This window comes from Anser anser (assembly GCF_964211835.1).
Source record: "Anser anser genome assembly, chromosome: 3".
Lineage (NCBI taxonomy): Eukaryota > Metazoa > Chordata > Aves > Anseriformes > Anatidae > Anser > Anser anser.
The window spans coordinates 12095881-12109511 of NC_139722.1; the positions used below are offsets into that span (position 1 = coordinate 12095881).

The 13631-nt window shown below is 35.8% G+C and overlaps 1 protein-coding gene across 5 annotated transcripts in view; it reads left to right on the top strand.

The window, feature by feature from the left end:
* The first annotated feature begins 5 nt into the window (after positions 1–5).
* The window catches only part of SMC6 (structural maintenance of chromosomes 6), a 33253-nt gene continuing 19627 nt past the window's right edge, over positions 6–13631 (top strand). For 4 of the 5 annotated variants that reach the window (XR_014581169.1, XM_083827967.1, XM_083827969.1 and 1 more), the window contains exons 1-13: positions 6–146; positions 2723–2873; positions 5192–5340; positions 6496–6613; positions 7459–7564; positions 8608–8744; positions 9210–9271; positions 10098–10178; positions 10631–10732; positions 11199–11318; positions 11411–11509; positions 12569–12715; positions 13115–13203. Coding sequence is in view for 4 of the 5 variants with exons in the window: in XM_083827967.1 (XP_083684093.1) it covers positions 5197–5340; positions 6496–6613; positions 7459–7564; positions 8608–8744; positions 9210–9271; positions 10098–10178; positions 10631–10732; positions 11199–11318; positions 11411–11509; positions 12569–12715; positions 13115–13203 (1205 nt within the window). In the remaining variant the exon portion in view is untranslated. Of the gene's footprint in view, positions 147–508; positions 621–2722; positions 2874–5191; positions 5341–6495; positions 6614–7458; positions 7565–8607; positions 8745–9209; positions 9272–10097; positions 10179–10630; positions 10733–11198; positions 11319–11410; positions 11510–12568; positions 12716–13114; positions 13204–13631 lie in introns of those variants that run through there. The other variant, XM_083827968.1, reaches the window with a different exon arrangement.

Below are 13631 nucleotides of genomic sequence, written 5' to 3' on the forward strand. Positions count from 1 at the left end.
AGCGCGCGCAGGCGCCGCGCCCGTGGCGGCTGTTCCGTCGCACTCAGCCGCCCGCCCCCCGCCGTGCTGGGCTCGGAATCTCCGCGGGAGTGCGGCTCTCAGCCGGTTGTAACGGTCCCGCCGCTTGGCGGTGGGATCGAGGAGAGGTAGGATGAGGAATGGGTCATCTTCGTGGGGCCGGGTGAGGGGTCCCGGTGGCGGCAGTGCTGTGCTGTGCTTGCTGTCAGCAGAGTACGGCCGGGCCCTCGCTGAGCTTGCCGGGGATGGGTTCCCCCGCGGTGGTTTTTTTTTCGTGTGCCCCAGGGTGGGTTTTTCGGTTTCTGACTTGTCCCTGTGGCGGTCGAGCTGGGTGAAATTTCCCCCTGGTGCCTGCCTGCTGCTCAGGGGTAGCGCATGGGGTTTGCCCCGAGGCATCCGGCATTATAAAGGCAGGGGGAGAGGCAGGTACTGACCAGGGAGCGCTTTCCTCCTCCTCCTCCTTCTCATTCTTCCCCTCCTCTCCTTCCTTCTTCTCCTCCTCTTCTCATCTGCGGCAGAAACGAAACTGATGTGAAGTTTCTCTCGTCTGGTGCATCCACCGACATAAGCTTTGCAACGGGGAGGTGATTGCATCCTTTCAGGTCGTCCAGGGCAAGTTTTGGGACAAACAAGCAGTAACTGTGGCATTGGGGGTGTGAGCAGAGGGATTTTGTTCCTCCCCATAGATGCGGTAGAGCTGCCATCGCTTGTTGCTTCTCCAGCAGGTGCTTGCTAAGTGTCTGCATGGGGCGGTACGGACTTTGTGTGCCTGATAACATGAGCAGCTGGCCGAGTTGAGAGATCTCATACCTTTTTTGTACAAAAAAAAAAAAAAGAAAAAAGGCTTTTTTGGCTGTGTATGTTTCTTTCCTTTATTGTTAGAATCTACCAGAATTAACATGTAGTTCATTTATCAGTATCTCTGTGTCTGTTTAAATAAATGTAGTGTTATCAGCAGATCACAATTCTTTTCTTCCATTCCTCCCGCCCTTCCTCTTATATGTTACATTCTGTAACACTGTAGGTCTGCTCCTGTGCCTTCTGTCAACCTCTGTTGTGGTAACTGGATGAAAGGCAATCCAAGATTGTAGCTGGTCTGGTTGCAGAGTGGTTGAAGTGGATGTTTCGAGTGGCAAATGTTTCCTACCTTAGATGATAACAGGCTGACACATAGTTGCTGGAAAGCCAGCGTGAGGTGGTTTTGGTGGTGGTGTGTGGTGTAGGTGCTCTGGATGATACCAGCTGTGACCAGCTAGGCAGGGAGGAAGGAAGAAAGGAGGAAGAAAAATTTAGAACTGCATTGCAATGGAAACTGGAAATAGGATGCCCTGGGTTTGGTTGGAGCATTAGTGGCTGGCAGTGCATATTGCCTCCGGTGCACGCAGCCTGTCTTCCTATACTTTGATGTTAGTGGTGTAAATAGTTTTCTATTATGACGTGTAATAGTCCTAATAGTTTTACACAGTACCATGTGACACATCTTGGAATGGTGGTTTCCTTTCACTTTCTCATTACGTGCATGAAAAATGTTTGTTATGATTTGTAGTGATCTTGTGATGTTTTTGTAATTGGATCTGTCTTGCCCTTATTCACTCACAGTTAATAGCTGTGGGTTTTACATTGTGCTCTTACATTCCATGCTAGTAAAGGTCATTTTTTATTAAATGAGCACTTTTGTATTGTCTTTCTGAATGACAGTCCAGTTCTCACATTATTGATATTCCTGACTTTGTCATCGCAAGTTTCCATTAACATAGTCCTACTTCATATTGCAACATAACCGTACATTTAGACTTCATTTTAAAAATACGATGTCTAGTCCTTTAAGCGAAGTTCTGTTAACATTTGTCAATAGTATTCATTGCTGACTTCCCATTAGTCTATTGCGTACATTAAAATACTTGTACTAATCTTTATTTTTGCCAGTTTAATAGTTTCCAGTACGATACTTGCATATTTTAATGACAGGTCACATCTGCAGCTTTTCCTTTGCTTTCAGGTATTCCCAAGCTGTTGTTAAAACCATGATAAGCAGTGCTAAGACACTGCAATTGACTATTTTTTTCAATTTTTTTTCAATTAAAAAGTTAATGAAGAAAATCAGTGTGTCATCGTACAAGTATGTAAAAATGTAAATTGTAAACAATGTAAAAAAAGGAACTTCTTTCTGTCAAAAACACTAAGATGGTCTAAAAGTAAAGCTCGAGTGTAGTATATGTCATTTTCAGTGTTTTTTTTGTTTGCTTGCTTGCTTGTGTGTGGGTTTTGTGTGTGTGTGTCTTAATTATTTGTCCCTTTAGCTTTTCAAGCTTTGTTTCTTGTGAGGTCTGATTAGTGGACTCCTTGCTGATGAGGTCAATTTCTTCTGCCTCCCTGCTTTTTTATATGCACTGTAGGTGTTACATCTGCTTACATCTGGTACTTGTGATAACAATTTCAGAGGCTGTTTCAATACAGTTTAAGTTTCTGTTAAATTTTATCTTCAGTACTAATTCTTCTAGAGTTCTGGAGTGCAAACTGTTTTATTTTTGACTTCATTATGCTTAGATTAAGTGAGTGAGTTTTCTTCTAGGCTATTTTGTTTTCCGTTCTCGTAGTCTCTTTTCCTTAGATGTGCAAATGATATAGCAACAGAATTCATAGCCCTGTTCTTTAGTTAATATTCATTATAGCATTTAAGTCTTATGTTTTCCCTTCTTTATAGAGTGAGACTTCAGCGGAACAGCAAATTGAACAAATGCCTACCTTCATGTTTGGTTGATGGATAAATTCTAAGAGCATACAAGCAACTCTTTTCTGATCCAAGTAATATAATGACATGGTTATGTAGGAAACTGAAAGAAGCACAGTAAAAGGTATGTAACTGAATGATGAAGTGTATTTGCTTGCTTGTTTTATGTGTATGATCTTAAACTACATAACATAAAATGGAAATGGCAGATTCCCTGTAAATATTTAATTAACATAATAATAGTCCAGAACTTAACCTGATATCCCTGATATTATTGCAAGAAGATAAGATGGGAAGCTTATTGCATGTCTGTCTTTGCTTTGAAGTTCGTCTGTTTCACTTGAGGGAAAGGGATGTATGCTATTTCGTATTATTTGTGTGGTTTGTCTAAGACAATTAATGAGGAGATAATCAAGTACTGTTTTATAAAACCCAAAGAACACCCAGAATAGAAATTCAGCGGTCTTTAGTGATGTAACAAATTTTAATGTCTGTGGTGTTTGATATAATAAATGCTATTTATTGTCTGTGGTGTTTTATGGTATGAGCTTTTTCAAACTTATATTTCTGTTGAAATCAGGCTAGAGTTTGACCAGAACGTTAAGCTGGCACAAGTGAAAGAAGCTGCTTAAAGAAGCACTCTATCTATTGACCCAAACATACAAATTTGTATGGTGAAATGGTTGGGAAACTTCTTTTTTTTAAAAAAAAAAAAAATAAAAAAATCCTGCATCAATTTTCAGTGCCTTCAGTCAGTTTATTATTCTGCTTCGTAAAGAGTTGCTTGAACTCAGGGAGACGAGACAGAAACAGAGGAGGCAGGTGAGACAGCTGGCTGCACTTAGTTTATCCACAGACGACTTGCCTCTAAGTAACCTGAAAATTGCCGTCCTACTGCTGAAAATTGCCATCCTGCTACTGGCTGAGTGCCAGTGATGGTGACAGCCAGTCATCAGGTGCTCCGGGAATTCAAGCTGGTCTTTTACCCAGTCCTGCAACTGATAGGGTCTGGAGCATCCTAGGGAGAGGCCTGGAAGAGGAGACCGTGGAGACTGTGGGAGCAAGAGCCCAGGCAAGGCTTGACAAGGAACCGTGGAGAAGCTCTGGGAGTGTCTGAGGGCTGACTGAGCAGGGGTCCCCTGGGACCATGCATTGCATGGCCGGAACCACTGTGCCTGCCCACCTAACTTTCTCAGGAACCTTGTTGTCTCCCTTGCAGGATGCGGGAGGTCACGTTAAGAACTGCTGGGCTGACCCACCAGGCTTCTTTCCTGTGTCATATCATCTGTCAAGTAGGACAGGGAAACTGTTACTCATTAACTTCAAATATATCTGTGACAAGAAGTGATTTGGTACCCTGCTTTTTTTTTTTCATTTTTCATGAATTCACCCTACTCTTAGGCCATTCAGTGATTTTTCTATAATGGTGGATATTAATTGCATTTAATACCTCAGAATTTTGCATGGTGAGATGTGTGTAAGTTGGCTGCCACTCTTGCTGGAAGGAAGCAACATTGCCTGAGCAAGAGAACATGCTCAACTGTGGAAACATTTTGATATCCAAAAATTATGTAGTGGTTATCCGTTTGAGCATGGTCTGGACACTTCTCAATAGGTGACCTAACTGCTGACAAATGAAAAGATTGTGCATTGTCTTTGTATGAACAGGACCTTGTTTCTGCTGTGGACAAAAGTAATGTGGTCCATGTTTTGTGTTGTAATTTGGGACTCTAGGTATAAAGAGTGTAATGTGCAGTTTAGGGGGAATAAGAACCACACCCTAATGATACTGTTGCAGAAAATGTGAAATTTTGACTATCCTAGACACCTGTTCTTTTGGTTATATGCAACTTTAGTAGACTTTGTTACTTTTGCAGGATTTATTTCTTATTAGTCATATTAATGAGGTGGGTTATTTATCTCTGTAGAGGAAGCATTTATATGTATATATGTATAGGTATGTTTTCTATATAGAGAATTGTCCTTCATTAGTAAAATGACAGCATTTTGTTTACTGTGATCACACAACATTGCCCAACAAAAGCAGGTTGGCTGTGTGCAGAAGTAGGAAGGGAGCAACACTATGAATCTAAATTTTCATTTATTCGACTTTATGTATTCCACATATTCACTGTCTAGACATTTCTCAGCCATGTATAATTAATACATTTTCTTTTTGGCTGTGCAAATCATTTTATTCAAAATTGTGTCGATCGTACTGCAACATTTGCAATGACCTTAGAATTTCTTGTATCAAATTAAATAAGTGCAGTCTGCATTATCTGTAGGTATGTTTTCATATAACAGGTTGTAAGTTTCAGTCTAATTTCAGTACTACATATTTGTAACTTACAGATTGTAAGTTTCAGTATTAAATTCAGTACTACATATTGGGCTACAGTTTGATATGTCCTCACTATAATTACTTTGATATTTTTTCAGTACTCATGGGTAAGAGAAAGGAAGAAAGTGTTTCAAAGCCTAGATCCCACAAAAGACAGAGGCAAGAATTCACAGATGAGCACAGTGATGAGTCAAATGATGAAGAAAACTCACTGTTTTCATTTGATACTAATTTTTCTTCTGCGTCGGTAAGTTGTTTTAAAAAAAATCCAAAACTAAGAAAATTGATGTATAAAATTGTCTTTGGTTGATGTTGAAATAAGTCTTGTATGTAGGCTTCAACTGAACTAATCAAAAAGAAAATAGAGATAATGGCTGTAATGAGAACTTCTGAATGTTCGTTCTTACCATATTTTTGTGGATCATGTAGTTATGACAGTTGATCATAAAATAACAGTATTCTGGTTTTATGGAATGAATGCTACTGAAGTTGACAACTAAGTAAAGTTGAAAGATTTTGTTTAATAGAAGTATGGCATATTTGGTTTAGGGCTGTAGGAAAAGCAGAAAAAAATATTTAGGAAAACAAATAGTTTACTAAAAGAAGCATTAGATGCTTTCTTTGTATAGCTGACACTTTGAAATGACAATTAAAAATGTTTGAAATGCTTGTTTTGGAGGTGAAACTTGAAAATGGGAATACCTATTTTCCGTTTTTCTGTAACAGTTAAATTTTAATTTGATGTTGGACTCTTAAAATAATTTTTAGCACACAAATACAGTCTTGCATGTTATACGACACTGGCGTTGATTTATGATCCGCAGAGGTGTAACTCCTCACTTAATTTTCTTGAACAGTACCTATTCTGTGTCACTGGATTTTTTATTTTTCCTGAAAACTTTGCTTGATTAAAAAGCATTGCTTTTCTGAAGCGTTGCAGATAAAATTACCTGTCAAAATAGTATGAGTTGAACATTGGGATGTCAGTTTCATTTCTAGTTTCATTTCTAGTTTCATTTCCTCCTTCCTAACTTAATTCTATTTCCCTTTTTCTAAGTCGTGCTAAGACTTTTCAGTGTTGTTTAAATAACAAAATCTTTCTATGATGCTCTTTACTTACTGCTCTAATCACTGCATTACGATCTTGATCTTTTATATTAATTGTAAGTTAGCTATGACAAGAACTGAAATTTGCCATTGATAAGAGTTAAGTTTTGGTAACTGTTTTGATCTTAATTTATGTAATAACAAGCAAATTTTCACAATATCATGAAACCCTTCTGATGTTCTCGTGGTTTGTTAACATTGATGATTTTTATTATAGTCATTTGAATTCTCATTATATTTGAAGTAGATGAAACGTATTTAATTAAAATGCACACATAACATAATATCTATTTAGACTGTAGGGGAAGTTGGGATAATTGAAAGTATCCAGCTGAAGAACTTTATGTGCCATTCCATGTTGGGACCTTTTCAGTTTGGATCAAATCTCAATTTTGTTGTTGGAAACAATGGAAGTAAGTATTGATTACAACATTGCTATGCCAAAAGACTGCTTTTGTTAATAATTTAAAACATCTAATTTTGATTTGGAAAAAAAAATAAAGATACGTAGATGAGCTAACACTTCTAAGAATGTAGGTTGGTTCAGTTTTAGACTCAGGAATCCCATGGGTCTCTGCCAGTAGTCCAGAGCTGATGAAAAAGTGAAGTTTTAAATTCAGAGGTTTGCAAAAGATAATGAGTGCAAAACATTTCATTATATAAATTTATGTATAATTCAAACATAAACTTCATGTACTCATATGTTCCTTTTAAAATACATAGTAATTGTCCAAGTTTATGCCAAGTAGAAGCTGTTTTAGAAGGATGTGATTCCTTTCGCAAGTTCAGTTCTTTTGGAGGGAACATTTCAAAAATTAAACGTAAATGTTTAAATAGAGCTTAAAACCTTTCAGTTAACTGAATGATAATATGTATTTGATTTCTTCTCTCGTATAAGTGTTTTCTGCGTGCTTGTAAGGAAGGGAGTTTCCTTTCCTCCTGAGGTAGGACATCTTGTTGAATGCATATTGCTGAAGAATAGTAACAGAAGTTTGGCTCAGAATGAATTTTTGGGGGGGTACCTTAAGGAATGGATGTGGTTTTTTTCTGTTTTTTTTTGTTTGTTTGTTTGTTTTTTTTTTGGAATTGTTTATTTCTACAGCTATGACTATTTTATGTATTTGACATAAATTGGAATTTAAGTGCTTGAATACATAAGCAGTCAAGCAAAAATCTATAATGTGAGTGAATTGGATAAAAAGTCACGAGAACTTTAAAAAAATAAAGTAAAATAAAAACTTCAATGCTTCTATTACAGGTGGAAAAAGTTCTGTGTTAACGGCTCTTATTGTTGGACTTGGTGGGAAAGCCACTGCTACTAATAGAGGTTCCTCATTAAAAATGTTCGTAAAAACTGGAGCAACGTAAGTAAAACTTTTTTGTTTTAAGATGGGATATGTAGTTTAGTGATTTTGATTATGGGTAGCTGATCAGTCTTTTGTTAACTTCATTTTCTCTGTTTTCGCACTGGGTCTAACTCATAAGGGGGGGGGAAAAAAAAGGCATAACACTACCATATTAAAAATAAATAAATAGAAATCTACCAGTAGAATGCCACTAGCTCTGAACTAGCTAAGGCATATTAAAATGTGCTGCTTATTGCCTAGTTCTCGTATATGGCTTTCACTGCTCACAAAATAGTGATAAGTCTTCTGTTTTGTGATGTGAGTTTATATGCAGTGCAAGGACCTTGACATGCAGGTGGATTATTTAATGCAAAGGAAGTGAATTTGTGTCTGCAGCAAGAGTGGGGTTAGTATGTTTAGGGGAACCAGAAAAGGATGGGAGGAGGTTTAAAAGCTTACATTTACATAATGCTGTAGATCAGTGTCACAGGCTTTTCCTTTCAGAGGTGCCTGGTACTACAAATTTTTGCCGTATGTGCCTTATACATAATAACATTTCATCATTCACCTAAGAAGCAGAAAATCTGAATTCAGAATTGAAACCACATTGCTCTTTCCTAGAAGAATGCTTTAAGCAGTGTATTATAGGTTACTTTCATTAGGTATGGCTTACAGAAGCTAAACAGCTTTTTACCCCAGAAACCAGTCTGGTGACAGTAGAACAACCGAAAAGGAACTTGATTCTGCAACCTAAACATGAAGGCAGTCAGATGGGAAGGAAAGGTGAGGGAATCTGCTCTCACAACTATTTGCTTTTGACTGGTAACTTATCTGAAGGTGCAAAAGGACAGTGTGTAGCAATGTTTCTGGCTACATGTCTGTTTTGGCTCAAACAGCACCAGTATGTTTTGTTCTTACTTGTACTATGACTGACTTTAAGTTACTACTTACACAAGACGTGACAATTTTTGTGGAAAATTAGAATGTTCTGATTTTTTTTTTTGATTTGGAACTAATTTCAGTTGCCTGTGGTGTTTTTTTTTTTGTTTTTGTTTTTAAAGTTCTGCAGATATCTCAATAACATTGCGAAACCAAGGTAGAGATGCATTTAAACCAGAAGTGTATGGTGACTCTATTATCGTGAATCAGCACATTAATCTGGATGGAAACAGAAGTTACAGACTGAAAAGCAAATCTGGTTGGTGGTAGTCTTCAAAGCTTTTTAAATATTCTCATTGCCTTAAATGCTTTGTTGTTAATGACAGTTTGTTTCTTATAAGGTCAGTGGTTTCGCATTTACCTTAACATGTTAGACCTTTGTATGTTAGAATGTAAAAAGCGGTTGTCAGGTTCTGCATGATGTGAGGTCATACAGTATTATGTCTTTTGTGGGTTGTTGTTGTTGTTGAATTGTCTGATTTACCTAAAATCTGTCACAGAGGAATTGAGGCAAGGAGTGGCTTTAATTAAAAGTACAAATTCATGTGCAAATGCAAATATCATATTGGAAAGATTTTTTTAAAAAATACCTTGTCTAGGACTAAAGCAGTGCTACAAAAATACTAATGTCATTTATCTTTAATAAGAAGCACTAGATTGAACAAAAGATTGGAAGGTTGCATGTCTCTTCTGTGGACCAATTGTTACTCTCTCTCTCTCTCAGGGACAGTAGTTTCTTCGAAGAAAGAGGAACTCTTAGGAATACTGGATCACTTTAACATACAGGTAATTGATGCAGTGTTTAAATTCTGTGTAATTTAAGACGTACTATATTAATACATATATTTTATAATTCTTTAAATAAATGCAATGCGTCATTTTGTGAAATGAGGGAAGTTCACCCTTTGCATGTTCTTTCATGATCACTTCCAAAGGCAAAAGAAAATTAAAATTTTATGAACCTCATATAGTGCAGAATAAGACTCTGTACCAGACAAGTAAATGTTTGGTGTACTCTGCAAACTTTGAGTTATGTATCTCATTAATGAAAGTCTTAGCTGATGTAGGTTTCTTACGTACCTGGAGCCTATTAATTATTTATTTTTCCCCTGAAAATTTTTTTCAACTTTTGCTGTTGCAGAAATGTGGATTTCTTTTTTTCTTACCTTTTTTTTGCTGCCTAAGTGATTAAGGAAAGATGAGGTAGTGTACATCAAGTATAAAATATTCAAAATATTCAGCCTGTCAAATAATATAAACTTAATTTACTATGTATTGATTTTATGTTGTGGGAACTTCTGTAAGAATATATTGGACAGTTCGCTGAATTGAATGATGTACTTTGGGCAATTAAATAAAGACTAATTAAATGGCATTGGATGAAATTCCCAATGTTAATCTTGTTAAATACATAGATAAAACAAGCACTTTCCAGAAGACACTTTTCTTCCTGAAAACAGTTCCTTAAAAGTCATTTTTGTGATTCAAATTTGTGTTTGGAGTGTGGGTTGTTTTTGTGTGCGTGTGCGTGTGGTTCCCATCCCAACCCTAATCACAGTTACATATCTCTTTTCTCTAAAATAAAAATAAAGTAGTGCATCTAACGTTACAGGTAGATAATCCTGTGTCTGTTTTAACTCAAGAGATGAGTAAGCACTTCTTACAGTCTAAAAATGAAGGTGACAAGTATAAGGTAAGAAAAATCTTTTAATATGTTGATTAAATGTTAAAAGGTAACTTTTAGTCAGTTTGGTTCAGGTAATTAAAAAAAACAATGCACTCCAGGAAAATAAAGAAAAATATTTGAAGCAAAAAATACAGGTTTGAAAATTTTAGAGGTGTCATTTGCAGAAAAAAAATAACTTTCAGAATTCTTGATTTTAATTACCTGATTGTAGCAGTCATCCACTTGCAGAAACAGATTTTTAAAGTTTCTTTTTTCTAAAAGTATTGATCAAATTATTAAATTTTCTAGGGTGCTGCTGAGTTGCTTCATTATTCAAAAGTACCTCACCAGTTATTTTGCTTAATGTATCTGTTATTGTACATAGCACTTGGAATGAGTGGTCTTTCTCTGGTATTTATATAAAGTTCACTTAGATGTCAAATTTAGTAGCTTACCTGCATCTTTTTATTCTTTTATAGTTTTTTATGAAGGCGACTCAGCTGGAGCAAATGAAAGAAGATTATTCATATATTATGAAAACTAAAGAAAATACAAGTCTTCAGATAGAACAAGGAGAAGAGGTATGTTAAAGTCACAGTAATTATTAACACAGGTTTGAGCACTGAAATAACTAATAGTTAAAACTATTATATATAAAACAATATATATTATATATAATATAAAAATATAAATATAAAATATATTTTATAATATGTAAAATATAAATATATAATAATAATTTATATATAAATAATTAACAGTTAAAACTGTGTAGTTTTGAGTTGTTCTTAGTGATGTTAAGCTTTCAAAAAAATCTTTGCAACGTTTCATTCCCTTTCCAGGGAAGTGGTTGAGTCACCATCCCTGGAGATCTTTAAAAGACACTTAGATTTAAGCTTAGTGATATGGTTTAGTGAAGGACTTGTTAGTGTTAGGTCAGATGTTGGGCTAGGTGGTCTTGGAGGTCTCTTCCAACCTAGACGATTCTGTGATTCATACTGCATTGTAGCTTTATGCTTCTACAGTTGAACTTTTTTTTTTTTTAAGCGTCTTCAAGAGCTTAAGCTGCTTTATAAAGAAAAAAAGGAACGTTACAGAAGCATTGGGTTTGTGAATGAAATGCGAAATCATCTTGAAGAGTTGAAACATAAAATGGCATGGGCAGTGGTAAGTTCCTTGTTCTAATGTTTCCTTATATAAAACTAACTTTAAATTATTCCTAAACTGCTGCAGACATTCTGATATGTGCTAATATTTAGGTGGGAGAGATGGAAAGAGAAATACAGCCAATCAGAGAAGGCATCAGAGCTGAAGAAGGAAATACAGAAAAGTTTGATCAGAAGCTAGAGGAATGCCAGGTACATATAAAGTTTAAACCATATTTCAAATTTTGGTTTTGCTTTCTTGGCTCAAGAATAGAAACTATTGAAAACTATGCTTCTCCTTTAGCTTGTAAACTGACTTACTAGGCTTTTTTCAAGGCTCTATAGCCTTATAGCCTACTAGTGGTTACAATCTGCAAATGTTTACTTAACAGTAACGTTTGCATTCCACGTCCAATTGGAGAAAAATATTAGGACACTTTGTTTTCTGCTGTTTATTTGGGGGGTTTTGTGGGTGGTTTTCATGCTGATGCTTTAGGTTTAGATAGTGATTACGCTTCTTTTACTGTGAATTTTGGATGGCTACCATTGCTTATCCCAATGAATGTCAACTTAAATTGTTTCATTGTTGAGAGTACTTCTTCAGTGCCTATTTCTTTTAACAGCAGAATATTTTTCAGAGATCTGTCACGTAGGTTTCATTGGTTTTCCGTGCACTGAATATGAATGTCTGATTCCAGGAGACATCTGGAAATTAAACAGATTATTTGGATGGTACTTAAAACTTCTGGAGGTAATAGGAAAGAATAATATTGCCAAGCATTCAGAGTTGCAATGACATGTATCATTTGCAGGGAAATACTAGGCACTGTTATTTTAAACTTTTCAGTCTATTGAAACTCCTCCAAATTTTCTAAATTGGCACTTTTTTTAATATGGAAAAAAAAAAACTAAAAGTATATATTTGTTTTACAATTTAAGTGTTTTTTACTGTATAGCCAAACATGTCTGTGTAATATTGAAGAAACATCATCTGGATACTGGTCTCACCTCTTCCCATTTGGCCTTATTGTAGTTTATAGAGTCCTGTGTTTTGAGTAAAGCATGAGTAAGGAAAAAAAAAAAAGATTTGATAGTCTTTGGTTTCCTGAGTGTGTTCCTATGTTAATTTTCCTCTTTGCATATTGTGAATGACTTGAGAGATGTGTCAGCAGATGGATTCTTTTAGGTCATACTTCCTCTATAGCATGAAGAGGTTTTGAAGAAAATTTTGTTTCATTACTACTTGCATATTATTTTCTTTTTGTCCTGAAGGTTAAAGTCAATGAAGCAGAAGAAAAGTACAGAACAATACAAGAGAAATTAGTAACAATAAGTGAAGAAGCAGAAACCCTGCATCCCCAGTGTATTTTATTAAAAGCTGATGTGCAGACAAGAAGAAAAGCAGTTAATGAAGTTGAGGTAGGCAAAACAACTTTCAATGTTGATACGGATTTAAAGCCTTAATTCTGTTCCTGCTCTACCCATACGTGCATCTTTATGTCTAGGTTTCCTGAATGTGTAGCATAGCTCAGTGTAGTTCAAAAAGGTGATTGATTGGCAAGTAGCTTTTCTTCAGGGTCATAGAATTTATATCTTTACACAGGTGTTAAGCAATGGACAGCTTCAGTCAGCATAAACATGATTAGAGAGTGTGAAAAGGAAGGTATAACAGTTAATTTGATTTTTTTTTTTTTATTGGAAGTATTAGTAATTGCTTGTTGTTCAGATGCAATTCAGTGTTTACTTTCTTAAAACCGTATTTCTGTCTTGAAATAGTTCTTGTTTCTGCTAAACTAGTATGTCCTGTTTCCTTCACAGGTACTTTATAACCGTGTCAAAACTGAGTTGAAACGTCTGGGAAAAGATGATGAACAGCTGCGTAACCGAATTGAAGAAATGAAAAAAAGGTAAATACAGATATAGTGATTATGGTGTATATTTATTGTATAGATATGTACAGAGTGAGCTCTTCTGATTAATGAGAAAATCTGTAGTAACAGAAAACAATTGTTTAATCTTTAGAAGGGTCTAGTTAAACATTTAAATGTGTCTGGCCCTGCTTCTTTGTATACCAAGACTTTGACTGGAAGGTCACGAAGCAATTGGGCAGAAAAAGCTTTTCTTTTTCCTTGGTGACTGTATACATTTTTCTAGTTTTATACAGTGTTGCAAAACAAGTACTCTTTAAAACAATTATTATAGGAATGTAACGGGAGGGAGAATTGTGTGATTGCAAATTTAAAATTAAAAAAAATCACTATGGTTTGTAGATCTTGTGAATGCTCTGAATCTTAAATACAAGTTTTTTGATTCATAGATCTATATGTGACGTACT